This window comes from Carcharhinus amblyrhynchos, unplaced genomic scaffold (genome assembly GCF_965287045.1).
Source record: "Carcharhinus amblyrhynchos unplaced genomic scaffold, sCarAmb.v2.hapA scaffold_671, whole genome shotgun sequence".
In the NCBI taxonomy this organism is placed as follows: domain Eukaryota; kingdom Metazoa; phylum Chordata; class Chondrichthyes; order Carcharhiniformes; family Carcharhinidae; genus Carcharhinus; species Carcharhinus amblyrhynchos.
This window is the reverse complement of record NW_027650411.1, coordinates 26788-54000: the sequence shown is the minus strand read 5'-3', so window position 1 is coordinate 54000 and position 27213 is coordinate 26788. Positions and strand designations below refer to the sequence as shown.

Below are 27213 nucleotides of genomic sequence, written 5' to 3'. Positions count from 1 at the left end.
AGTGTGAGTGCATGTGAGTTTGAGTGTGAGTAAGTGTGTGTGTGTGAGAGACTGAGTGTGTATGACTGTGAATGTGTGTGTCAGTGAGTCTGAGTGTGAATGAGTGTGTAATTATGTGTGTAAGTGTGTACCTGGGGACGGAAATACTTATAATCCTACAGTGCAGAAAGAGGCCATTTGGCCCATAGTGTCTGCACCAACACAATCCCACCCAGGCCCTATCCACATAACCTTTAGTCTGCAAAACCCCGACACTGAGGGAGAATTTAGCACGGCCAATGCACCCTAACCCGCACATCTCTCGGACTGTGGGAGGAAACCGGAGCACCCGGAGGACCCACACAGACACGGGGAGAACGTGCAGACTCCACACAGACACTGACCCGAGCCGGGAATCGAACCCGAGTCCCTGGCGCTGAGGCAGCAGTGCTAACCCACTGTGTCACCGTGTCCCCAGGAATCGAACCCGGGTCCCTGGCGCTGTGAGGCAGCAGTGTTAACCCACTGTGTCACCGTGCCCCCAGGAATCGAACCCGGGTCCCTGGCGCTGTGAGACAGCAGTGCTAACCCACTGTGTCACCGTGTCCCCAGGAATCGAACCCGGGTCCCTGGCGCTGTGAGACAGCAGTGCTAACCCACTGTGTCACCGTGCCCCCGGGAATCGAACCCGGATCCTTGGCGCTGTGAGGTAGCAGTGCTAATCCACTGTGTCACCGTGCCCCCCCCGGGAATCGAACCCGAGTCCCTGGCGCTGTGAGGCAGCAGTGCTAACCCACTGTGTCACCGTGTCCCCGGGAATTGAACCCGGGTCCCTGGTGCTGTGAGGCAGCAGTGCTAACCCACTGTGTCACCGTGCCCCCGGGAATCGAACCCAGGTCCCTGGCGCTGTGAGACAGCAGTGCTAACCCACTGTGTCACCGTGCCCCCGGGAATCGAACCCAGGTCCCTGGCGCTGTGAGACAGCAGTGCTAACCCACTGTGTCACCGTGTCCCCGGGAATTGAACCCGGGTCCCTGGCGCTGTGAGACAGCAGTGCTAACCCACTGTGTCACCGTGCCCCCGGGAATCGAACCCGCATCCCTGGCGCTGTGAGACAGCAGTGCTAACCCACTGTGTCACCGTGCCCCCGGGAATCGAACCCGGGTCCCTGGCACTGTGAGGCAGCAGTGCTAACCCACTGTGTCACCGTGCCCCCGGGAATCGAACCCAGGTCCCTGGCGCTGTGAGGCAGCAGTGCTAACCCACTGTGTCACCGTGTCCCCGGGAATTGAACCCGGGTCCCTGGTGCTGTGAGGCAGCAGTGCTAACCCACTGTGTCACCGTGCCCCCGGGAATCGAACCCAGGTCCCTGGCGCTGTGAGGCAGCAGTGCTAACCCACTGTGTCACCGTGTCCCCGGGAATTGAACCCGGGTCCCTGGTGCTGTGAGACAGCAGCGCTAACCCACTGTGTCACCGTGCCTCCGGGAATCGAACCCAGGTCCCTGGCGCTGTGAGACAGCAGTGCTAACCCACTGTGTCACCGTGCCCCCCCCGGGGAATCGAACCCGGGTCCCTGGCGCTGTGAGGCAGCAGTGCTAACCCACTGTGTCACCGTGCCCCCGGGAATCGAACCCGGGTCCCTGGCGCTGTGAGGCAGCAGTGCTAACCCACTGTGTCACCGTGCCCCCCCCGGGGAATCGAACCCGGGTCCCTGGCGCTGTGAGGCAGCAGTGCTAACCCACTGTGTCACCGTGTCCCCGGGAATTGAACCCGGGTCCCTGGCGCTGTGAGACAGCAGTGCTAACCCACTGTGTCACCGTGCCCCCGGGAATCGAACCCGCGTCCCTGGCGCTGTGAGACAGCAGTGCTAACCCACTGTGTCACCGTGCCCCCGGGAATCGAACCCGGGTCCCTGGCGCTGTAAGACAGCAGTGCTAACCCACTGTGTCACCGTGCCCCCGGGAATCGAACCCGGGTCCCTGGCGCTGTGAGGCAGCAGTGCTAACCCACTGTGTCACCGTGCCCCCGGGAATCGAACCCGGGTCCCTGGCGCTGTGAGACAGCAGTGCTAACCCACTGTGTCACCGTGCCCCCGGGAATCGAACCCGGGTCCCTGGCGCTGTGAGGCAGCAGTGCTAACCCACTGTGTCACCGTGCCCCCGGGGAATCGAACCCGGGTCCCTGGCGCTGTAAGACAGCAGTGCTAACCCACTGTGTCACCGTGCCCCCGGGAATCGAACCCGGGTCCCTGGCGCTGTGAGGCAGCAGTGCTAACCCACTGTGTCACCGTGCCCCCGGGGAATCGAACCCGGGTCCCTGGCGCTGTGAGGCAGCAGTGCTAACCCACTGTGTCACCGTGCCCCCGGGAATCGAACCCAGGTCCCTGGCGCTGTGAGACAGCAGTGCTAACCCACTGTGTCACCGTGTCCCCGGGAATTGAACCCGGGTCCCTGGCGCTGTGAGACAGCAGTGCTAACCCACTGTGTCACCGTGCCCCCGGGAATCGAACCCGCGTCCCTGGCGCTGTGAGACAGCAGTGCTAACCCACTGTGTCACCGTGCCCCCGGGAATCAAACCCGGGTCCCTGGCGCTGTGAGGCAGCATTGCTAACCCACTGTGTCACCGTGCCCCCCCTGGGAATCGAACCCGGGTCCCTGGCGCTGTGAGGCAGCAGTGCTAACCCACTGTGTCACCGTGCCCCCGGGGAATCGAACCCGGGTCCCTGGCGCTGTGAGGCAGCAGTGCTAACCCACTGTGTCACCGTGCCCCCGGGAATCGAACCCGCGTCCCTGGCACTGTGAGACAGCAGTGCTAACCCACTGTGTCACCGTGCCCCCGGGAATCGAACCCGGGTCCCTGGCGCTGTGAGACAGCAGTGCTAACCCACTGTGTCACCGTGCCCCCGGGAATCGAACCCGGGTCCCTGGCGCTGTAAGACAGCAGTGCTAACCCACTGTGTCACCGTGCCCCCGGGAATCGAACCCGGGTCCCTGGCGCTGTGAGGCAGCAGTGCTAACCCACTGTGTCACCGTGCCCCCGGGGAATCGAACCCGGGTCCCTGGCGCTGTGAGGCAGCAGTGCTAACCCACTGTGTCACCGTGCCCCCGGGAATCGAACCCAGGTCCCTGGCGCTGTGAGACAGCAGTGCTAACCCACTGTGTCACCGTGTCCCCGGGAATTGAACCCGGGTCCCTGGCGCTGTGAGACAGCAGTGCTAACCCACTGTGTCACCGTGCCCCCGGGAATCGAACCCGCGTCCCTGGCGCTGTGAGACAGCAGTGCTAACCCACTGTGTCACCGTGCCCCCGGGAATTGAACCCGGGTCCCTGGCGCTGTGAGGCAGCATTGCTAACCCACTGTGTCACCGTGCCCCCCCTGGGAATCGAACCCGGGTCCCTGGCGCTGTGAGGCAGCAGTGCTAACCCACTGTGTCACCGTGCCCCCGGGGAATCGAACCCGGGTCCCTGGCGCTGTGAGGCAGCAGTGCTAACCCACTGTGTCACCGTGCCCCCGGGAATCGAACCCGCGTCCCTGGCACTGTGAGACAGCAGTGCTAACCCACTGTGTCACCGTGCCCCCGGGAATCGAACCCGGGTCCCTGGCGCTGTGAGACAGCAGTGCTTAACCCACTGTGTCACCGTGCCCCCCGGGAATCGAACCCGGGTCCCTGGCACTGTGAGGCAGCAGTGCTAACCCACTGTGTCACCGTGCCCCGGGAATCGAACCCGGGTCCCTGGCACTGTGAGGCAGCAGTGCTAACCCACTGTGTCACCGTGCCGCACACTGATCCCTCAGCACTTACCCTCAGCGAGGACGGAGAATGAAGAGAAGGAATCTTCCTCCTGTCCAACAATCTGGGCCTTGCACACGTACTCGCCAAAGTCCTGCGGCTCCACTCTGCTGAAATGGAGGTGGTTCTCGGGCCCCTGGGAGATGAGGGAGAGGCGATCCCGGTAGGCAGGGTGGATGACGGGTGCCGTATCCCGGCTTTGGTCAATCTGAGCCACCACCAGCTCGGTGAAGCGGCCCGTCTCCCAGCGGACCTTGTAGCGGGTGTTGGGGGAGTCATCGACCAGCATGACACGGCAGTACAGAGTGGCGGGTTCCCCGATCCGCGCCAACACAAACCCCGAGGCATTGAGGAAGAGGATCTCCGGGTGGATGGAGGAGTTGCTGCCCTCCGCGGTGATCAGGATGTCAAAAACCTGCACAAAATCTGCAGCCGGACAAACAGAGGGAGAGAACAAAGACTGGTAAATCCAGGGAGAGACAGAAAGATTCGCGTTCCTTCAGCCTCCCTCTCGGCACTGACCCTCCCACAGTGCGGCGCTCCCTCAGCACCGACCCTCCCTCGGCACCGTCCCTCCCACAGTGCGGCGCTCCCTCAGCACTGACCCTCCCACAGTGCGGCGCTCCCTCGGCACTGACCCTCCCACAGTGCGGCACTCCCTCGGCACTGACCCTCCCACAGTGCGGCGCTCCCTCAGCACTGACCCTCCCACAGTGCAGCGCTCCCTCAGCACTGACCCTCCGATATGGATGCCTGACCTACCAAACTCAGCCATGGAAAGCTGTAGCAGGCTAAAAGTGAGCCAGGTGTACAGATACATGACGGGTTGAGACCGCCTTCCGCGATGACGCAGAGATGCACTGCTTTCCCGGCACCCCCCCGACTCGTGCTGCTACACCGTCCCAGTTCCTGGTAGCAAGTTCCCGTCCCACCCGAACTGGGTGGAATATCTGTTAGATCTCCCCTCGAGATCCCATCGCCTGGGTGATCCCCTGTGTCGCCACGACAATGATCTCATCCCTTGTGAGATCACAATCGGAGGCAATTTCTGCAGAGGTCAGGGGGTACCCTGGCAAATGTCACTGTGTATGGTGTGCGGGGTGTCGGGGGGAGAATCTCTCCCCCACATGGATCATAAGGAGTTTGTTTGCAGGTACAGCAGGTAGTTAAGAAGGCAAATAGAATTTTGTCCTTCATTGCTAGAGGGATGGAGTTTAAAAACAGTGAGGTTATGTTGCTGCTGTATAAGGTGCTGATGAGGCCACACCTGGAGAACTGTGTACAGTTTTGGTCTCCTTACTTAAGAAAGGGTATCCTGACACTGGAGGGGGTGCAGAGGAGATTCACTAGGTTAATTCCGGAGTTGAGAGGGTTGGCTTATGAGGAGAAACTGAGTAGACTGGGGCTATACTCATTGGAATTCAGGCGAATGAGGGGAGATCTTATAGAAACATATATGATTATGAAGGGAATAGATAAGGTAGAAGCAGGGAAGTTGTTTCCACTGGCAGGTGAAACCAGAACTAGGGGGAGCAAATTTCGGACGGAGTTGAGGAGGAACTTCTTCATACAAAGGGTTGTGAATCTGTGGAATTCCCTGCCCAGTGAAGCAGTTGAGACTGCCTCAGCTTACAGGAGACTTGCATCTTTCATCTTAAGTAACACACTTTCCTAAAGCATTCGAAAGAACCAAGTTGCATTCTTCCCACTGTAAACGTAGAACCCGTTTCACTCAATAACGTAAGAGGCTTCTAAAGATCAACACTGCATCGGGGAGACTCTTAACAATTGGGATAACTATGGCTCAAAATATCTCACAAACTCCAAATTTGATTTTGACTTATTATTGTCAGCTGTGTTCGGATTTCTTGACTATAGTGTCGGGGTGGAGGGATTTTGTAGGAATAGTGGTGTTGAAGGCTGAGCTGTAGTCAATAAATAGGAGCATGACGCAAGTGTCCTTGTTACCCAGCTCTGGACTTTGGCTGAGAATTGTTACAGTCATTATAAATGCACTTTGTTATCTATGAACATATTTTTCACTGGAATTAGTCTACCATGGCAAAAACCTTTTGAAAACTTTCTTTCACTTTTTGTGCATTAAGTATATTTTAAAAGCACTTCTAAAACAATTAACCCAGCCAAAGGGTATCTGCTGCCTCTACTCACTGCAGCTAGACCAGAAACAAGTTTAAGTTCATTTATTAGCGTCACATTAACACTGCAGTGAAGTTACTGTGAAAATCCCCTAGTCGCCACACTCCGGTGCCTGTTCGGGTTACACTGAGGGAGAATTTAGCACACCCAATGCAGCTAACCAGCATGTGGGAGGAAACAAAGCACCCGGAGGAAACCCACACAGACACAGAGAGAATGTGCTGACGCCACACAGACAGTGACCCAAGCTGGGAATCGAACCCAGGTCCCTGGTGCTGCAAGACCACTGTACCACCATGCTGCCCCTCATACTCTAATCCACGACTGATAAAAGAAAACGTCCCATTTGCCTTCTTAACAATCTGATTTAGCTGCTCAGCACCTTCAGGGATCTGTGAATAAGTGCCCCAAGATCCCTCGGTTCCTCTGAGTTTCTGAGTGTATCACCATTCATTAAATACTCCCTCATCTTGTTTCTTATTCCAAAGTGGGACAAAGTGCTGGAAAATGGGATTAGCGCGCCTTTAGTGGTGGCTATTATTGGTACAGCCTCGATGGGCCGAATGGCCCTTTCTGCGCTTCACCACTCAATGATGTGAGGTTGAGCAATGCAGAGTTCATGTTTTGGGCTGTGGGAAATCTGAATGTGTTCATCATTAGTATTTTTCTGCCTTGCTTACTTTATTTACAATAATCTCAGAGAGGACGGGGGGAAGGTGATGGCCTTGAGGTATTATCCTGGGGATCTGGGTTCAAATCCTGCCACGGCACATGGTGGAAATTGAATTCAGTACAAACAAATTTGAAATTTGCATCAGGCCGATGCTTAAAATTGGGATAATCACTGCTTAAAATTCCTTGCAAAGTCCAAGTTTGATTTATTACTGTCACACGTGTTGGGGTACAGTGAAAAGTATTGTTCCTTGCGTGCTTTACAAAGCATACTATTCATAGAGTACATAGGGGAAAAGGAAAGGAGAGGGTGCAGAATGCAGTGTTACAGTCACAGCGAGGGTGTAGAGAAAGATCAACTGAATGTGAGGTAGGTCCATTCAAAAGTCTGACAGCAGCAGGGAAGAAGCTGTTCTTGAGTCGGTTGGTATGTGACGTCAGACTTTTGTATCTTTTTCCCGATGGAAGAAGATGGAAGAGAGAATGTCCGGGGTGCATGGGATCCTTAATTATTCTGGCTGCTTTTCTGAGGCAGCGGGAAGTGTAGAAGGAGTCAATGGATAGGAAGCTGGTTTGCATGATGGATTGGGCTACATTCACAACCTTTTGTAGTTTCTTGCGGTCTTGGGCACAGCAGGAGCCCAGACCAAGCTGTGATACAACCAGAAAAGATGCTTTCAATGGTGCATCTGCACGGTGGTTAGCACTGCTGTCTCACAGCGCCAGGGACCTGGGTTCAATTCCTGGCTTGGGTCACTGTCTGTGTGGAGTTTACACATTCTCCTCGTGTCTGCATGGGTTTCCTCTGGGTGTTCTGGTTTCCTCCCACAGACATGCTGGTTAGGGTGCATTCGCCATGCTAAATTCTCCCTCATTGATACCCGAACAGGTGCCAGAGTGTGGCAACTAGGGGATTTTCACAGTAACATCCTTGTGGTGTTAATGTAAGCCTACTTGTGACACTAATGAATAAACTTTTAATCTGTAAAAGTTGGTGAGAGCCGTAGCGGACGTGCCGAATATCTTCAGCCTCCTGAGAAAGTAGATTCATTGGTGGGATTTCTTAGCTATAGTGTCGAGGTGGAGGGATTTTGTAGGAATAGTGGTGTTGAAGGCTGAGCTGTAGTCAATAAATAGGAGCATGACGCAAGTGTCCTTGTTACCCAGCTCTGGACTTTGGCTGAGAATTGAGACATTGTAAATACACTCTGTTATACACGAACGTTCTTTATACTGGAATTGGTTTGTCATGGCAAAAGTGTAAAAACTTTTCTAGAAACTTTCTTTCACTTTCTGTGCATTACATATGTTTTAAAAACGCTTCTAAAACAATTAATCCAGCCAAAGGGTATCTGCTGCCTCTACCCTCTGCAGCTAGACCAGAAACAAGTTTAAATTCATTTATTAGTGTCACAAATAGAATTGCAATGAAGTTACTGTGAAAATCCCCTAGTTGTCACACTCCTGTTCAGGTCAGAAAGGACAGTAGGACTAGAGGGCACAACCTCAAGATAAAGGGGGGCGGTTTAGAACGGAGTTGAGGAGGAACTTCTTCACTCAAAGGGTGGTGAATCTCTGGAATTCTCTGCCCGTTGAAGTGGTGGAGGCTGCCTCGCTAAATATTTTTAAGACGCGGGTTGATGGGTTTTTGGTAAGAGAGGGGATTAAGGGTTATGGGGAGAGGGCGGGAATGTGGAACTGAGCCACGACAGATCAGCCATGATCTTATTGAATGGCGGGGCAGGCTCGAAGGGCTAGATGGCCTACTCCTGCTCCTATTTCTTATGTTCTTATGTTACACTGAGGGAGAAATTAGCACAGCCAATGCACTCTAACCAGCACGTCTTTCGGACTGTTGGAGGAAACCAGAGCACCTGGAGGAAACCCACGCAGACATGGGGAGAATGTGCAAACTCCACACAGACAGTGACCCAGGCCAAGCCAGGAACTGAAACTACACCCCTGGTGCTGTGAGGCAGCAGTGCGAATCACTGTACCACCGTGACCCCCTCATACTCTGTGCCACGACTGATAAAAGAAAACGTCCCATTTGCCTTCTTAACGATCCTATTGAGCTGCTCAGCACCTTCAGGGATCTGTGAATAAGTGCCCCAAGATACCTCGGTTCCTCTAAGCTTCCGAGTGTATCACCATTCATTAAATACTCCCTCATCTTGTTTCTTCTTCCAAAGTGGGACAAAGTGCTGGAAAATGGGATTAGCGCGCCTTTAGTGGCGGTTATTATCGGTACAGCCTTGATGGGCCAAATGGCCCTTTCTGCGCTTCACCACTCAATGATGTGAAGTTGAGCAATGCAGAGTTCACGTTCTGGGCTGTGGGAAATCTAAATGTGTTCATCATTAGTATTTTTCTGCCTTGCTTACTTTATTTACAATAATCTCGGGGAGAGGAGATGATGGTCTAGTGGTATTATCACTAGACAGTTAATCAGCTTGTGTTCTGGGGACCTGGGTTCAAATCCTGCTACGGCAGGTGGTGGACTTTGAATTCAATATTATTATATATTATGAAGTGCTTTGAACGGTTAGCCATGGCACAACTCCATTCCAGCCTCCCGGACTACCTGGATCCACTACAGTTCGCCAATTGCTGCAACAGGTCCACATCTCCCTGGCCCTGCACTCAACCCTGGATCACATAGATAATAAGGACACCGATGTCAGACTCCTATTTATTGACTCCAGCTCAGCCTTCAACACCATTATTCCCATGAAATTCAACTCCAAACTCCATGTCCTGGGCCTCAGCTCCTCCATCTGTGACTGAATCCTGAACTTCCGAACTCACAGAGCACAATCAGTAAGGATCGGCAACAACACCTCCTCCACCATCATCCTCAACACCGGTGCCCCACAAGGCTGTGTTCTCAGCCCCCTACTATACTCCTTATACACCTCTGACTGTGCGGCCAAATTCCCCTCCAACTCAATTTTCCAGTTTGCTGACAACACCACCGTAATGGGTCAGATCTCAAACAATGATGAGACAGAGTACAGGAATGAGATAGAGAATCTAGTGAACTGGTGCAGCAACAATAATCTTTCCCTCAATGTCAACAAAAACGAAGGAGATTGTCATCGACTTCAGGAAGCGTAAAGGAGAACATGCCCCTGTCTACTGGTACATTGGGGAGACCACGCAGACGCTACGGCAACGGATGAATGAACACCGCTCGACAATCACCAGGCAAGAATGTTCTTTTCCTGTTGGCGAACACTTCAGTGGTCACGGGCATTCGGCCTCTGATCTTTGGGTAAGCATTCTCCAAGGCAGCCTTCACAACACACGACAGTGCAGAGTCGCTGAGCAGAGACTGATAGCCAAGTTCCGCACACATGAGGACGGCCTCAACCGGGATCTTGGGTTCATGTCACACTATCTGTAACCCCCATGAATTGCCTGGACTTGCAAAATCTCATTAACTGTCCTGTCTGGAGACAATACACATCTCTTTAACCTGTGCTTAACCCTCTCTCCACTCACATTGTCTGTACCTTTAAGATTTGATTACCTGTAAAGACTCGCATTCCAACCATTATTTTGTAAATTGAGTTTGTGTTTTTATATGCCCTGTTTGTGAACACAACTCCCACTTACCTGATGAAGGAGCAGCACTCCGAAAGCTGTCAAAGCTTCTGCTACCAAATAAACCAAATAAAGTCCAGGTTGGACTTTAACCTGGTGTTGTGAGACTTCTTACTGCATTTACCCCAGTCCAATGCTGGCATCTCCACATCCTATCTACATTAACAGAGATGAAGTAGAAAGGGTGAAGAGCTTCAAGTTTATAGGTGTCCAGATCACCAATAACCTGTCCTGGTCCCCCCCCGCGCCGACACTATAGTTAAGAAAGCCCCACCAACTCCTCTACTTTCTCAGAAGACTAAGGAAATTTGGCATGTCCGCTACGACTCTCACTAACTTTTACAGATGCCCCATAGAAAGCATTCTTTCTGGTTGTATCACAGCTTGGTATGGGCTCCTACTCTGACCAAGACTGCAAGACCAATCCATCACACAAACTAGCCTCTCATCCATTGACTCCGTCTACACTTCCCGCTGCCTCAGAAAAGCAGCCAGCGTAATTAAGGATCCCATGCACCCCGGACATTCTCTTTTCCACCTTCTTCTGTTGGGAAAAAGATACAAAAGTCTGCGGTTACGTACCAACCGACTCAAGAACAGCTTCTTCCCTGCTGCAGTCAGGCTTTTGAATGGACCTACCTCACATTAAGTTGATCTTTCTCTACACCCTTGCTGTGACTGCAACACTACATTCTGCACTCTCTCCTTTCCTTCTCTATGAACGGTATGTTTTATCTCTACAGTGCGCAAGAAACAATACTTTTCGCTGTATGTTAATACATGTAACAGTAATAAATCAAATCAAATCAATAAAAAATATCTGGAATTAAGGATCTACTGATGACCATGAAACCATTGTTAATTGTTGGAAAAATCCATTTGGTTTGCTGATGTCCTTCACAGAAGGAAATCTGCTGTCCTTACCCTGTCTGGCCTACATATAACTGTAGAGCCACAGGGGTTGACTCTCAATTGCCCTCCAAGGGCAACTAGGGATGGGCAATAACTGCTGGCCAACAAGTGACGCCCATGTCCCACAAATTAATAAAAAAAAAATTTATTGATGTTTCATATGTTAGTCTGCTGCCTCACAGCGCCAGGGACCCAGGTTCCATTCTGGCCTTGGACGACTGTGTAAAGTTTGTACGTTCTCCCTGTGTCTGTGCAGGTTTCCTCTGGGTGCTCCGGTTTCCTGCCTCAGTCTGAACGATGTGCAGGTTGGGTGGAATGGCCGTGCTAAATTGCTCCATAGTGACCAAAGATGTGCAGGTTGGGTGGATTGGCCAGGCTAAATTGTCCCTTAGTGTCCAAAGATGTGTAGGTTAGGGGGATTGGCCATGCTAAATTGCCCCGTAGTGTCCAAAGATGTGCAGGTTAGGTGGATTGGCCATGCTAAATTGCCCCTAGTGTCCAAAGATGTGCAGGTTAGGTGGATTGGCCATGCTAAATTGCCCCTTAGTGTCCAAAGATGTGTAGGTTAGGGGATTCGGCTATGCTAAATTGTCCTTTAGTGTCAGGGTAAATATATGGGGTTATGGGGATAGGGCTTGGATGGGAGTGTGGTCGGTGCAGACGATGGGCCAAATGGCCTCCATTTGCGCCGTAGAGATTCAAAAGTATTTTTCTAATGTTGTATCTGATGTTTCAATAAAGCATCAGCAGAATTTTGTGAGGTTTAATTTGTTAACAAAACTGTTACGAATGCAAAACTTTGTTAATATTTGTCTAAACATCCTCCGTTTGCAGCTGTTTTCATTAATTGCCTCAACTTTTCAAATTTCTGGCAATAAAATATATTTTCGCAATGATCAATAAACTATCTCTTTACTTTCCAGAAGAGTTCTGTTATCTCTGTAAACAAGGGGGTCAGTGAGGGAGGGAGGGAGGGTTTGGACATACTCGCTGTATATTTTACATGTTGCTTGACTCTTCTCTCATGATCGCTGTACCTATGTCAAAATCTCGGAAAGGCTCCAGTGATTTGAAGCAGCTAGATACATGTGACAACAATAAATCAAACCAAAGAATAAAGAACAGTCCAGCACAGGAACAGGCCCTTCGGCCTCCAAGCCTCCACCAGCCGTGCTGCGCGTCTGAAATAAAACCCCCTACCCTTCCAGGGAACATATCCCTCTATTTCCATCCTATTCATGGATTTGTCAAGATGCCCCTTAAAACTCACTACCGTATCCGCTTCCACCACCTCCCCCGGCAACGAGTTCCAGGCACCCACTACTCTCTGCGTAAAAAATCAGCCTCGTACATCTCCCTTAAACCTTGCCCCTCGCACCTTAAACCTGTGCCCCCTAGTAATTGACCCTGGGAAAAAGCTTCTGACTATCCACTCTGTCCATGCCTCTCATCATCTTGTAGACTTCTATCAGGTTGCCCCTCAACCTCTGTTGCTCCACTGAGAACAAGTTTCTCCAATCTCTCCTCATAGCTAATGCCCTCCATATCAGGCAACATCCTGGTAAATCTTTTCTGTACCCTCTCCAAAGTCTCCACATCCCTCTGGTAGTGTGGCGACCAGAATTGAACACTATATTCCAAGTGCGGCCTCACTAAGGTTCTATAAAGGTGCAACATGATTTGCCTACACATGTGCTCAGTAAAAGTGTGCTGTACCCGCGATGATGGAACATGACTCCAGATTTTCAATCTGCACTGGACTCTGCAATAACTGTAAGAGAGATCGTTTACACCAGCTTACAGGAGACTTGCATCTTTCATCTTAAGGAATACGCTTTCCTAAAGAATTCGAAAGAGCCAAGTTTGATTTATTATTGTCACGTATTAATATACAGTGAAATGTATTCTTTCTTGTGCACTATGCAGACCACAAGACATAACAGCAGAGTTAGGCCACTCAGCCCATTGAGTCTGCTCTGTCATTCAATCATAGCTGATATTTTTGTCTTCCCCATAACCCCTGATCCCCTTATTAATCAAGAACCTATCTATCTCTGTCTTAGACATTCAATGACCTGGCCTCCACAGCCTTCTGCGGCAAAGAGTTCCACAGAATCGCCACTCTCTGGCTGAAGAAATTCCTTCCCATCTCTGTTTTAATGGATTGTCCCTTTAGCCTGAGATTGTGCCCTCAGACAAAGCATAATGTTCAGAGAAGGAAAGTAGAGAGCGCAGAATGCAGTGTTACAGTCATAGCGAGGGTGTAGAGAAAGATCAACTTAATGCGAGGTAGGTCCATTCAAAAGTCTGACAGCAGCAGGGAAGAGCTGTTCTTGAGTCGGTCGGTACGGGACCTCAAACTTTTGTATCTTTTTCCTGATGGAAGAAGGTGGAAGAGAGAATGTCCAGGGTGTGTGGGGTCCTTAATTATACTGGCTACTTTTCCCCAAGGCAGCAGGAAGTGTAGACAGAGTCAATGGATGGGAGGCTGGTTTGCGTGATGGATTGGGCTACATTCACGACCCTTTGTAGTTTATTGCAGTCTTAGACAGAACTGTACCAAGCTGTGATACAACCAGAAAGAATGCTCTCTATGGGGCACCTGTAAAAATTGGTGAGAGTCGTAGCTGACATACCAAATTTCCTTAGTCTCCTGAGAAAGTAGAGGCGTTGGTGAGGCTTTCTTAACTACAGTGTCAGCATGGGGGGACCAGGAGGGGACCAGGACAGGTTGTTGGTGATCTGGACACCTAAAAACTTGAAGCTCTCGACCCTTTCTACTTCATCCCCGTTGATGTAGACAGGGGCATGTTCTCCTTTACACTTCCTGAAGTCGATGACAATCTCCTTCGTTTTGTTGACATTGAGGGAGAGATTATTGTTGCCACACCAGTTCACCACATTCTCTATCTCATTCCTGTACGCTGTCTTGTCATTGTGAGAGATCTGACCGACTACAGTGGTGTTGTCAGCAAACTTGAAAATGGAGTTGGAGGGGAATTTAGCCGCACAGTGATAGGTGTATAAGGAGTATAGTAGGGGGCTGAGAACACAGCCTTGTGGGGCACCGGTGTTGAAGATGATCATGGAGGAGGTGTTGTTGCCGATCCTTACTGATTGTGGCTGGTGGGAGAGGATCCAGTCGCAGAGGGAGGAGCCGAGGCCCAGGCCATGGAGTTTGGAGATGTGTTTTGTGGGAATAATGGTGTTGAAGGCTGAGCTGTAGCCAATAAATAGGAGTCTGACGCAAGTGTCTTTGTTATCCAGCTCTGGACTTTGGCTGAGAATTGTTACAAACATTGTAAACTTGTTATCTATGAACGTACTTTTCACTGGAATGGCAAAGGAGTAAAAACTTTTTAAAAACTTTCTTTCACTTTCTGTGCATTACAAATAATTTTAAAACACTTCTAAAACAATTAACCCAGCCAGAAAGTGTCTGCTGCCTCTACTCTCTGCAGCGAGACCAGAAAGAAAGCATGAAAATGAAAGAGTGTAAATACTCACTGATCCTTGGGAAATGTAAAGGACGTTAACCTGAGACTGCAGGGGTTTTGGGGGGGGGGGGGGGGGGGGGGGAGGTGGTTATAGTGGGGTAGGCAGGGGAATGGCACCGCAGCAGGCGTGAAGGGTTGAATGGAAGCCAGAAGGTCCGTTTGCGTTCGGCCCTCTTCACCAGGCTGTCCAATATGAGGAGTACGAGGTTCCCTTCGATGCCACCCTCCACCCATGCACTCCTCCCTTCCCCCCGGACCAGGCAGCCCGAGATAAAGTATTTATTTATTATTGTCACAAGTAAGGCTTACATTAACACTGCAATGAAGTTACTGTGAAAATTCCCCTAGTCGCCCACGCTCTGGCACCTGTTTGGGGGAGAATTTAGCACGGCCAATGCACCCTAACCAGCATGTCTTTCGGACTAGGGGAGGAAACCGGAGGAAACCCACGCAGACACGGGGAGAGCGTGCAGACCCACACAGACAGTGACCCAAGCCGGGAATCGAACCCGGGTCCCCGGCACTCTCAGACAGCAGTGCTAACCCACTGTGACACCATATTCAACTGCAGGGTGCGGCACAACAGAGCCAGATTCCTCCCTGGATTGAGGATAGGGGAACTCGGATCCCTCCCGTCACCCCCGAATCACAGATCCCTGAACCCCAGCCCATCGCCAAGGCAGCGTGGGATATTCGACTGTGGGGTGCATCACCAGAGAGCCAGATTGTCCCCTGGGCATCGGTCAGAGAAACTTGGATCCCTCCCATCACCCCAAAACACAGAGCCCTGACCTCCTCCCCACAGCGGGGGGAATTGCAAAAGGATAAATAATGACAGTGTGTGTGTGGAGTCCAATACAAAGTGTGAGGGGCTGATAATCAGTGTTCGCATATTCATAAGGGACTACTGAATATGCATGAGAGGGTTGGGCTTGGGGCGCGACCTGAAACGGACCATACCATTGCGGGAATGGGCGGACGGATGTGAGTGCCCATCAAACAAATGCAATACCAATTAATTGGATCCAACTGGCATCTCACCAACAACAATTATTCTCCTTGTAAACTAAACATCAGACATTATGGGCGCAAGGGTACCTGACTACGATTAGTTTTATCCCAACGCAGCACAACGTGCATCTCTTTGGAACAAGGGAATGGTTTAATTCGATCCCAGAACCGCCTCGGCGCATGCGTTCCGCTCCGAAGGTCAACTCCGTACCATGCTCACGGCCCCCTTCGCCTCCTCGCTCGCCGGCTGCTGCGCATGCGCTGTACCGTATTGTCACCCCCACGCTTGGGCCACGCCCCGCTGCGCATGCGCAGCCGCTGGCGGTTGCAGCCGTTAGGGTTTGAATTTGACCATGGGGGCGGGGCACGTGCGCAGTAGGCGGTGCCAAGAGGCGCATACACGAACGAGGCCCGGGCGCACTCACTGGAGGGACAGAGGCAAAAAAGGAAGATGGCGGCCTCCTTCTACCGCTCCTTCGACCCTGAGGATCATGAGCTGGACAAGGGCTTCCGACTGACCGCTCTGTCCGACATGAAGGGATGAGGCTGCAAGGTCCCGCAGGAGGTGCTGCTCAAACTCCTGCAGGGACTCGGGCCTGAGCCGCAGCCTGATGCAGGCGGCGGTGGTGGCCCAGGAGGAGGAGGCGACGATGAGAACCAGTTCCTGGGCACCGTCATGCCGCGGATCGGTGAGGCGCACGGGAGGCTGGGGATGCGGCGCGAGCAGCTAGGCCGCAGCCGGGGAGAAGGGCGGGACCACCGGCAGCCGTCTCGCCCAATCAGCGGCCGGCCAGGGACAGATGCCGCTGATTGATAGCTGCTTGGGCCATTCATGGCAGTTGAAGGGGCGTTTCCCTTTCTGATTGGGTGCCGACATATCACGGGCAGCCGAGTTGCCCAATCCGCCACGAGGGTCGGTTACTATGTTGGCTTTGAAGCATGCTGACGAATGGACAAACTGCACGGCCAATTAGAGGGGCGCCTCGTAGGCTTGGAAGGTTGCAATTGGCTGGTGTTGGCTGTTTGATGTGGTGAACGCCCAATCAGGGAAGGTGGGCGTTATGAAAGCTCTGGCATGGCAGCTTGGTGAGCTGTTATTGGTCAGAATTGGTTGATAGACGGCTGGATTACCCAATGGGGACTGGGCATGTGCCAACTGCATGTGTTGGTGAGGAGAAGCCAATCAGCTGCTTCGGCCTGTGATGGACACTTGTTTTCGCCAGTCAAAGCCGCAGATGGAGAGAGGGCTGGATTTATATTCTGGTCTGACCTTGCAGGGGCCTCCGCCTCACCCCCACCCAGCACTCCGGCCCCCTCCTCCCCCCCCGCCAACCCACCCAGCACTCCGCCCCCTCCTCCCCCCCCAACCCACCCAGCACTCCTCCCTCCCCCAACCCACCCAGCACTCCGCCCCCTCCTCCCCCCCAACCCACCCAGCCAGCACTCTGCCCCCTCCTCCCCCCCAACCCACCAAGCACTCTGCCCCCTCCTCCCCCCAACCCACCCAGCACTCCGCCCCCTCCCCCCCCCAACCCACCCAGCACTCTGCCCCTCCTCCCCCAACCCACCAGCACTCTGCCCCCTCCTCCCCCTCAACCCACCCAGCACCTCTGCCCCACCTCCCCCCTCAACCCACCCAGCACTCCGCCCCCTCCTCCCCCCCTCAACCCACCCAGCACTCCGCCCCCTCAACCCACCCAGCACTCCGCCCCCTCCCCCCCCCCAACCCACCCAGCACTCCGCCCCCTCCTCCCCCCAACCCACCCAGCACTCCGCCCCCTCCTCCCCCCCAACCCACCCAGCACTCCGCCCCTCCTCCCCCCAACCCACCCAGCACTCCGCCCCCTCCTCCCCCCCCAACCCACCCAGCACTCCGCCCCCTCCTCCCCCCCCCCCCAACCCACCCAGCACTCCGCCCCCTCCTCCCCCCCTCAACCCACCCAGCACTCCAGCCCTCCCCCTGGAAATTTCCACATTGGGGGGAGGGCTGGTGGTCCTTGACCACCACCACGTGGGTCGTCCCTCTGGCCTGGGGCCTGCGAAAGGATGGAGAGGGGGGTTTGTCTTTTGGCTATTCGGCTGTGTGAGGCATCGTTGACCCCAGTCTCCCTCCCCTTGGCCATGCTTTGGGATGGGAGCCTGTGGGCGGTGTCCCTACTCCAACGAGCTGCTTCCCCGGCGGTTCAGAAGTGGCAGACTATTCGACTATAGGGGGTGTCATGGTCAAGCCCAAACTCCCCTCCATTACTGACTGCAGACAACTATGCCAGCGAATACAGGTCACACTCTGTCATCCTACTACTTCTCAGAGGGTGGTGAATTTGTGGAATTCACTGCCCCATAGCGCAGTGGAGTCTGAATCATTGGTTTCAAAAGGAGATTTATTTCTAATAAAAAAAAACTTGATTTATTATTGTCACATGTATTAGTATTTGGTGAAAAGTATTATTTCTTGGCGCTGTACAGACAAAGTATACCATAAGAGAAGGAAAAGAAGAGGGTGCAGAATGTAGTGTTAGAGTCGCAGCGAGGGTGTAGAGAAAGATCAACTTAATGCGAGGTAGGTTCATTCAAAAGTCTGACAGCAGCAGGGAAGAAGCTGTTCTTGAGTCGGTTGGTACGTGACCCCTTTTTCCCTGATAGAAGGTGGAAGAGAGAATGTCCGGGGTGTGTGGGATCCTTAATTATACCGGCTGCTTTTCCCGAGGCAGTGGGAAGTGTAGACAGAATCAGTGGGTGGGAGGCTGGTTTGTGTGATGGACTGGGCTACATTCATGATTGTAGTTCCTTGCAGTCTTGGGCAGAGCAGGAGCCCAGACTGAGCTGTGATACAACCAGAAAGAATGCTTTCTATGGGACATCTGTAAAAGTTGGTGAGAATTGTAGCTGACATGCCAAATTTCCTTAGTCTGAGGAAGTACAGGCATTGGTGGGGCTTTCTTAACTGTAGTGTCAGCATAAGGGGGGGGGGGGATCAGGACAAGTTGTTGGGGATCTGGACGCTAAAAACCTGAAACCCTCAACCCTTTCTACTTCATCTCTGATGTATAGACACTACACTTCCTGACAATCTGCTTCATTTTACTGACATTGAGGGAGAGATTATTGTTGCCACACCAGTTCACCAGATTTGCTATCTCTTTGTGTTTATCTTATTGAAATGTGTCTGTTTCTGATTTGGATTGCTGGGGGGGTGGTCACAACAGGGCAGATGCTACAAGGATGTTTCCTCATTTGGGGGGGGCGTGGTTAGAACGAGTTCAGGGGGGGAACAACAGTTTCGGAATAAGGGGGTCACCCAGTGAAAATGGGGATGCAGAGGAATTTGTTTGCTCAGAGATTGATTAGTCTGCGGAATTCTCTCCTGGCCAACAGTTGGGGCTGCAGTGATTGCATATATTCCAGGAGTTGGTGGGGGGGCGGGGGGTAGTGGGGCTTGGCAGGAAAGGGTAATCAAGGTTGGTCGCTCGTGACCTTACTGAATGGCAGGGCAAATCTCGATGGGCTGAATGGCCTCCTCCTGCTTCTTTTCCCCTGTGCGCTTGAGTTCTTACTCTGGTTGTCTCTTGCAGGAATCGGCATGGATTCGTGTGTGATCCCCTTACGGCATGGCGGGCTCTCTCTGGTCCAGACGACCGATTTCTTTTACCCGTTGGTTGATGACCCGTACATGATGGTATGTTCCACGGTGCTCGCGTGGACTTTCTGGGGAGGAGGGACTGGAATGCTGGGGCTTTGTTGATTTGAAATAATGGAGTGGGTCAATGCTCCCCGGTCCCTCACTCAGCTACACCATGTGACACCCCCCCGCCCCCCACACGGGTCTCCACAGACAGTTTGGGCTGGAGGTTCAGCCTCCGGCAGAGGGAACAGAGCGTGGTCGCCTTGAGCTTGGACGAGGCCTGAGGGTTCCTGTTCCCCAATGGATTAGGGGCGGCACAGTGGGTTAGCACTGCTGCCTTACAGTGCCAGGGACCCGGGTTCGATTTCAGCCTTGGGTCACTGTCTGTGTGGAGTCTGCACATTCTCCCCATGTCTGTGTGGGTTTTCTCAGATAATCTGATAGACGTGCTGGTTAGGGTGCATTGGCCGTGCTAAATTCTCCCTCAGTGTACCTGAACAGGAGTGTGGCGACTAGAGGATTTTCACAGTAACTTCACTGCAGTGTTAATGTAAGCCTTGCTTGTGACACTGATAAATTGACTTTTACAAACATGTAACTTCCTCTCTCTCTCATATCCAGGGACGCATTGCCTGTGCCAATGTGCTGAGTGATCTCTATGCTATGGGTATCACCGAGTGTGACAACATGCTTATGCTACTGAGCGTGAGTCAGAAGATGACGGAAAAGGTGAGGCTGCAATGTGGGGTTGGGGGGGGAATGGACTGGACCATCCTTCTCCTCACTCCCTCTCCCGACATCCACCACAGTCATGGCCAATGTTTCTTCTCTCCCTATACTTAACCTCTGTTTTCCTGTCTGTTCCCCATGTTCCCGAATTCCTGAAATATCCACTCGATCTCCCATCCCGGATGCTACTCGACATCGGACTTTCCCACCCCTGGCCTCAGTAACGCTCTGGATTGGGCCACCTTTCATTCCTCTAAACTCCAGGGAATATTTTCAACCCTTTCATGGCATCGGGAGCAAGTGCTGGATTTGTTAACCATCCCTAATTGCCCCTTGAACTGAGTTTCTTGCTCAGGGTTATTTAGGAAGGGGTAGTTGACCAGATTGCAGTGGGTCTGGAGGCAGACTGGGTAAGGACAGCACATTTCCTTCCTTCCCTGAAGGACATGATATGATTTGATTCCTTACTGTCACGTGTATTGGGATACCGTATTTTTTCTTGTGCGCTATACAGACAAAGCGTACCATTTGTAGAGTACATAGGGGAGAAGGAGAGGGTGCAGAATGTAGTGTTACAGTCACAGCGAGGGTGTAGAGAAAGATCAACTTAATGTGAGGTAGATCCATTCAAAAGTCTGACAGCAGCAGGGAAGAAGCTGTTCTTGAGTTGGTTGGTACGTGACCTCAGACTTTTGTATCTTTTTCCCGACAGAAGAAGGTGGAAGAGAGAATGTCCGGGGTGTGTGGGATCCTTAATTATGCTGGCTGCTTTTCCCCAAGGCAGTGGGAAGTGTAGACAGAGTCAATGGATGGGAGGCTGGTTTGTGTGATGGATTGGGCTACATTCATGATACAATCAGAAAGGCATTGCGTGGACCACGGGTTTTTTCCGATAATGAATGTTCACCGAAGCCAACTTGCAATTCATGGATTGAATTTAAATTCTACCCGTGTCTTCCCTTGATCATTTGCCTCTGGATTGCTGCTAACATCTCCCCCACACTGTCCTATACTCCCTCTGGCATTGGGAAGCAGTGTGGGAACTTCCGTTACCCTCACTCTCCTTGACTAAGGAGACTGAAACTGTACACCATATTCCAGCACCCTTAATGTAACCAAACACCTGCCAAGCTGGATCACCAGAACCATTATCAAACATTACTACACACACACACACACACACACACACACACACACACACGCGCACATAGAAACTAGAAGCAGGAGGAGGCCATTCGGCTCTTCGAACCTGCTCTGCCATTCATTTTGATCATGGCTGATCATCAAATTCAATATCCTGACTCCCTCCCCCCACCCCACCATATCCTTCGATCCCTTTACCCCAAGAACGATATCTAATTTCTTCCTGAAATCACACAACATTTTGGCCTCAACTACTTTCTGTGGGAGTGAATTCCACACATTCCCCACCCTCTGGGTGAAGAAATTTCTCCTCACCTCAGTTCTAAAAGGTTTCCCCCTTATCCTCAAACTCTGACCCCTAGTTCTGGACTCCCCCCACCATCGGGAACATTCTTTCTGAATCTACCCTGTCTAATCCTGTTAGAATTTTATAAGTTTCTATCAGATCCCCTCTCACTCTTCTAAACTCCAGTGAATATAATCCTAACCGACTCAGTCTCTCCTCATATGACAGACCTGCCATCCCAGGAATCAGCCTGGTAAACCTTCACTGTGCTCCCTCTATAGCAAGGACATCCTTCCTCAGATAAGGAGACCAAAACTGCATGTAATTCTCCAGATGTGGCCTACCAGCACCCTATACTATTGCTTTTCCTATCTCCGTATACTTCAGAGCGAGAGGATTTCCTCTCGCTATGAAGGCCAACATACCATTTCCCTTCTTTACTGCCTGCTGTACCTGCACGCTTACTTTCAGTGACTGATACACGAGGACTCCAAGGTCTCGCTGAGTATCCGCCTGTCTGAATTTACACCAAGTAATAATCTGTCTTCCTTCTATTGCTCCCAAAGTGGATAACCTCACGTTCACCCTGACATATCTGGAGATATTCCGGGACAGGTGACCACAACTTTGGTCAAAGGTGTCGGATTTTAAGGAGCCTCTTACATGGTGGGGGGGGGGGGGGGGGGGGGTGGAGTGGGGCAAAGAGTGAGAGGAAGGGAATTCCTGAGCCTAGCACCCCCCACCCAGACAGCACGGCCATCAATGGTGGAGTGATGGGAATTGAGCAACTGGGGTAGGAGGAGGTTGCAGAGATGGCAGGGAGAGGGGGGAGGTTTGAAATGTGCCAAAGGGAATATGGTTCCCAAGGGTGTAATCACCCCATCTGGCGTGGGGTCTGGGACTGACTCTTTCCTTTGCCCCCTGGCAGGAGCGAGACAAGGTGGTGCCGCTGATGATCAGGGGCTTCAAGGATGCGGCAGAGGAAGGAGGCACCTCGGTGACAGGTGGGCAGACGGTGGTGAACCCCTGGATCATCATTGGGGGTGTAGCGACGGTGGTGTGCCAACCCAACGAGTTCATCATGTGAGTGCCCTTGTACCTGCGGGAGGAGGGGGCGGTGCTGGGGTGGCACTGCCGTATTCTCAGTCTAATTCTCTCCCCTCCCTTCTCTCTCTCCCCTAGGCCAGACAACGCGGTTCCTGGGGATGTGCTGGTTCTGACAAAACCACTTGGAACGCAGGTTGCAGTCAATAGTCACCAGTGGCTGGAAAATGTAAGTGTTTATCGGGGGCTCCAAACTGACCTTGCAATGGCAGGGTGGGTACTCTGTGGCATTGTGGGCATCATCACCTTCACTCTCCTGCATGTCTCCACAACCACCACCACCCGCCCCCCCCCGCCCCTCCAGGACTCTTGGGATCATCCCATTCCCCATGACCCTTTCTCCGTACTGGCTGGATTCACCTGCAGCTCTCTTTCAGACACCAGTCCATATCCTACACACATTAACTCGGAGTTTCTGTCTTTTCTCTTCCCCCACTTGCTCAGCCGGAGAAATGGAACAAGATTAAACTGGTGGTTTCCCAGGAGGATGTGGAGTTGGCGTACCAGGAGGCCATGTTCAACATGGCCAGGCTTAACCGGACAGGTAAGGCCGCAGTGGTGAAGGCCCTCGGGACAGGAGATGGGGGCAGGGGATCCAGCTGGCCTGTAGTGGTCTCGGTGGGGGTTTCTGCCCCGATATCTGATGGGTGACTGGTTTATCTGCAATGTGTGTTTGAGGCTGGAAGGTGGGTTCGGGTAGGTCAGGGTGAAGTGTTAAGGTGCCAATCAGAAACTGTCAAAGTACAATCTGAAGCCCGATAGATCCCCAACAGCTTCTCTATTTTGGCATTACTTAACAATGCGGTTTAACTTTAACAAATGAATCAGCTCAACGTTGAACAAGACACGATACAATTCTTAACTGCTAACCTATCTCTTAGTTCCAATTCAAGCAATATTCCCCTCATCACCTCTTCAAAATCAGATGGCGACACACATTTTCTCATGTACTGGTTAACAGTACCAGAGCTTTTTGAAAAGCAGTTGGGAGAGCGAAAGATAGAGATACCTTTTTTGAACAGCTCCGGTCAGCAACTGCTCTTGATTTTAAAAATGAAACTGAAATTTGCAAGCTTAGTCCCTCCCGTTAATCACAGGACTCTATCGATCAGCCAGGCCAAAACTTTACTCTGAAACCTCCAGGGAAATCGAAGTAAACAAAATGAATTACATCTGTTTACACAAACGCATCTGCCGGCTGAAATCAGCCATTATCCTGCATTCTCAACATGCGAGCTGCCTGGTGCAGACAAAAGGGCACCGTGTGAAACAGAGCTGACCTTCAAACATACCCCTTCCAACACACGTGGAAAAAAACACATTTCTTAAAGGCGCAGTGTCTTCGTGGAGCCTGTTAATTGGTGTCGGTGAGGGAGGGGGCTTTTCGTGTCGCAGTGGGCTTCACTAAACCTCCTGTTGGATTTCCACAGCGGCCGGACTGATGCACACCTTCAATGCCCACGCTGCCACGGACATCACCGGATTCGGCATCCTGGGCCATGCCCAGAACCTTGCCAAGCAGCAGCGCAACGAGGTCTCCTTCGTCATCCACAACCTCCCCATCATCGCCAAGATGGCGGCCATCAGCAAAGCCTGTGGCAACATGTTTGGGCTGCTGCACGGCACCTCGGCCGAGACCTCAGGTGAGTCGCCCACCCACACCCCGCTGTGTGCCTGATGGTGTGAGGGGCGGGGACTTTGATTTGATTTATTATTGTCACATGTATTGGGATTCAGTGAAAAGTATTGTTTCTTGCGCGCTATACAGACAAAGCATACCGTTTGTAGAAATCATAGGGGAGAAGGAAAGTGGAGGTGTAGAATGTACTGTTATAGTCACAGCTACAGAGAAAGATCAACTTAACATAAGGTAGGTTCATTCAAAAGATAAACACAAAATCCTGCGGATGCCGGAATCCGAAACAAAAACAGAAAATGCTGGAAAATCTCAGCAGGCTTGACAGTACCTGTGGAGAGAGAATAGAGCCAACGTTTTGATTCTGGATAACACTTTGTCAGCTCTGAGAAAGTAGAGGTGTTGGTGGGTTTTCTTAACTATAGTGTCAACATGGAGAGACGTGGGCTGTGTTCTTCCCACACCGACGCTGGCTCACCAAGGACAGCCATCTTTGAGCAGCAGAGTGTGCGTTGGGAGAGGTGGGACCCAGAATTTCTTAAGCTTGTTGGAGATGCACACACTCCAACTGATCAGGACAGTACGAGAGCTGGTGAAGGGAACTCGATGGGTTATTTGTGGATGTGCGTCCCAGCTTTGGCAGGATGGGGTATGATGTGGAGGAAAAGGTGAAGTGCCCACTTGGGTGGGGAGGGATAGAGAGGCAATATATTCTGTAACACGGTGATACAGTGGGTTAGCACTGCTGCCTCACAGCGCCAGAGACCCAAATTCGATTTCTGGCTTGAGTCACTGTGTGCAGAGTCTGCATGTGCTCCCCGTGTCTGCGTGGGTTTCCTCCAGGTGCTCCGCTTTCCTCCCGCAGTCCGAAAGAAGTGCTGGTTAGTGCTGAGGGTTCTAAATTATCCCTCAGTGAACCCGAACAGGAATGTGGCAACTAGGGGATTTTCACAGTAACTTCATTGCAGTGTTAATGTAAGCCTACTTGTGACACTAAAGTTTAACTGGAGAGCTGAACTCGGGTGTTACAGAGGGATCTGGGCATCCTTGTCCATCAACTACACAAGTACAGCAGGCAGTAAAGAAGTCAAATGGTATGCTGGCCTTCACAGTGAGAGGATTTGAGTATAGGGATGTTTTACTGCAGTTGTACAGGGTGTTGGTGAGGCCACACCTGGAGTATTGTGTACAGTTCTGGTCTCCTTATCTGAGGAAGGATGTCCTTGCTATAGAGGGAGCACAGCGAAGGTTTACCAGGCTGATTCCTGGGATGGCAGGTCTGTCATATGAGGAGAGACTGAGTGGGTTAGGATTATATTCACTGGAGTTTAGAAGAGTGAGAGGGGATCTGATAGAAACTTATAAAATTCTAACAGGGTTAGACAGGGTAGATTCAGAAAGAATGTTCCCGATGGTGGGGGGAGTCCAGAACTAGGGGTCATAGAATCCTACAATGCAGAAAGAGGCCATTCGGCCCATTGAGTCTGCACTGACAACAGTCCCACCCAAACCCTATCCTCGTAACCCCACATATTGACCCTGCTAATCCCCCTGTTACGAAGGATCAATTTAGCATGGCCAATCAACCTAACTCGCACATCTTTGGAGTGTGGGAGGAAACTGGAGCACCTGGAGGAAACCCATGCAAACATGGGGAGAATGTGTAGACTCCACACAGACAATTACCTGAGATTGGAATTGAACCTGGGTCCCTGGCATTGTGAGGCAGCAGTGCTAACCACTGTACCATCATGCTGCCCTGTCATAGGTCAGTGTTTGAGGATAAGGGGTAAACCTTTTAGAACTGAGGTGAGGAGAAATTTCTTCCCCCAGAGGGTGGGGAGTGGGTGGAATTCACTCCCACAGAAAGTAGTTGAGGCCAAAAATTTGTGTGATTTCAGGAAGAAATTAGATATCGCTCTTGGGGCTAAAGGGATCGAGGGATATGGGGGGGATCAGGATATTGAATTTGATGATCAGCCATGATCAAAATGAATGGGAGAGCAGCTCGAAGGACCGAATGGCCTCCTGCTTCTAGTTTCAGTGTTTCTATAGAAGACCAAGTTTACAGGTGAGGCAACTGGTCAGCAAGGCAAGTGGACAGTTGTCCTTTGTAGATCATAGAATCCTACAGGCCATTTGGCCCATCCAGCCTGAGAGAGATTTCCTTTGTTGTGAAGGGAAATGGGATTTAAAAGTTGGGAATTCTTGCTCCAGCTGTACAGGGCCTTGGTGAAGTCACATCTGGAATACTGAGTACTGTCGGTGTCCTTACTTGAAGAGATGGAGAATTTCGTTCAGAGCAGCTCAGAGAAGGTTCACTGGGCTGCTTCCTGGGATGAAGGAGGGTTTTTGTCTCGTGGAGAAAGGTTTGAGCAGATTAGGGCCTGAACCCATTGGAGTTTAGAAGAATGAGAGGGAATCTTATAGAAATATATCCAATTCTGAGCAGGGGGAAGGGGGGTCTCACTCAGGTGGATGCTGAGGGGATGTTTCTATCCTTATTGGGCTGGGGTTGGGGGATTAATAGAACAGGGGGAAGGGGGCAGTGCAGGTGTAGTTTCAGAATCAGGGGTTTCCCATTGCAGATGGAGGTGCGGAGAGATTTCTTTGCTCAGAGACCGACTAGTCTGCGGTATTTCTTCCCTGTGCCCTGAGAGAGCAGTGAGGGTGTTTGTGTCTCTCTGGGTTACAGTGGTTTGTTTTCTGTTTGAAAGGTGGGTTACTAATCTGCCTGCCCCGGGAACAAGCTGCACGTTTCTGCGCCGAGATTAAGTCACCCAAATATGGAGAGGGTCACCAGGCGTGGATCATCGGGATTGTGGAGAAGGGGAACCGGACGGCCCGCATCATTGACAAGCCCAGGATCATCGAAGTAGCACCTCGCGGAGCTTCACCATCGCAGGACAACAACTCCAGCGCCAGCCCTGAAACCCCGTCGTAACCGTGTCCGCAATGGGCGGGGGGTCATGTTCAAAACAAACGGTAAAATCAACGCAGAGCCCAGGGCCAGGATCTGTCCCCCCCGCCCCAACCCACCCACTCGCCAGGATCCCCAACCACCGCAC

At 51.8% G+C, this 27213-nt stretch overlaps 2 protein-coding genes across 2 annotated transcripts in view; one reads left to right on the top strand and one right to left on the bottom strand.

Moving 5' to 3' along the window:
• Positions 1-16303, bottom strand: part of LOC145339787 (uncharacterized) — a 26981-nt gene extending 10678 nt beyond the window's left edge. The window contains exons 1-4 of the mRNA XM_080184316.1: positions 16158-16303; positions 15893-16049; positions 12834-12888; positions 3783-4196 (exon numbers count right to left, since the gene is read on the bottom strand). Coding sequence (XP_080040442.1) covers positions 3783-4196; positions 12834-12888; positions 15893-16049; positions 16158-16303 — 772 coding nt within the window. The remainder of the gene's footprint in view (positions 1-3782; positions 4197-12833; positions 12889-15892; positions 16050-16157) is intronic.
• On the top strand, positions 16004-27213 carry LOC145339786 (selenide, water dikinase 1-like). The gene is made up of 8 exons (XM_080184315.1): positions 16004-16314; positions 19198-19301; positions 19869-19976; positions 22334-22488; positions 22588-22678; positions 22954-23053; positions 23940-24152; positions 26863-27213. The coding sequence occupies exons 1-8, from the start codon at positions 16302-16304 to the stop codon at positions 27087-27089; spliced, it is 1011 nt and encodes a 336-aa protein (XP_080040441.1). The 5' UTR covers positions 16004-16301; the 3' UTR covers positions 27090-27213.

Excerpts from the sequence above, each read along its gene's own strand:
- LOC145339786 (XM_080184315.1), top strand. Across the intron at positions 19,302-19,868 it reads TTGATGACCCGTACATGATG|GGACGCATTGCCTGTGCCAA; the intron begins GTATGTTCCACG and ends TCTCATATCCAG. Across the intron at positions 22,489-22,587 it reads CAACCCAACGAGTTCATCAT|GCCAGACAACGCGGTTCCTG; the intron begins GTGAGTGCCCTT and ends TCTCTCCCCTAG.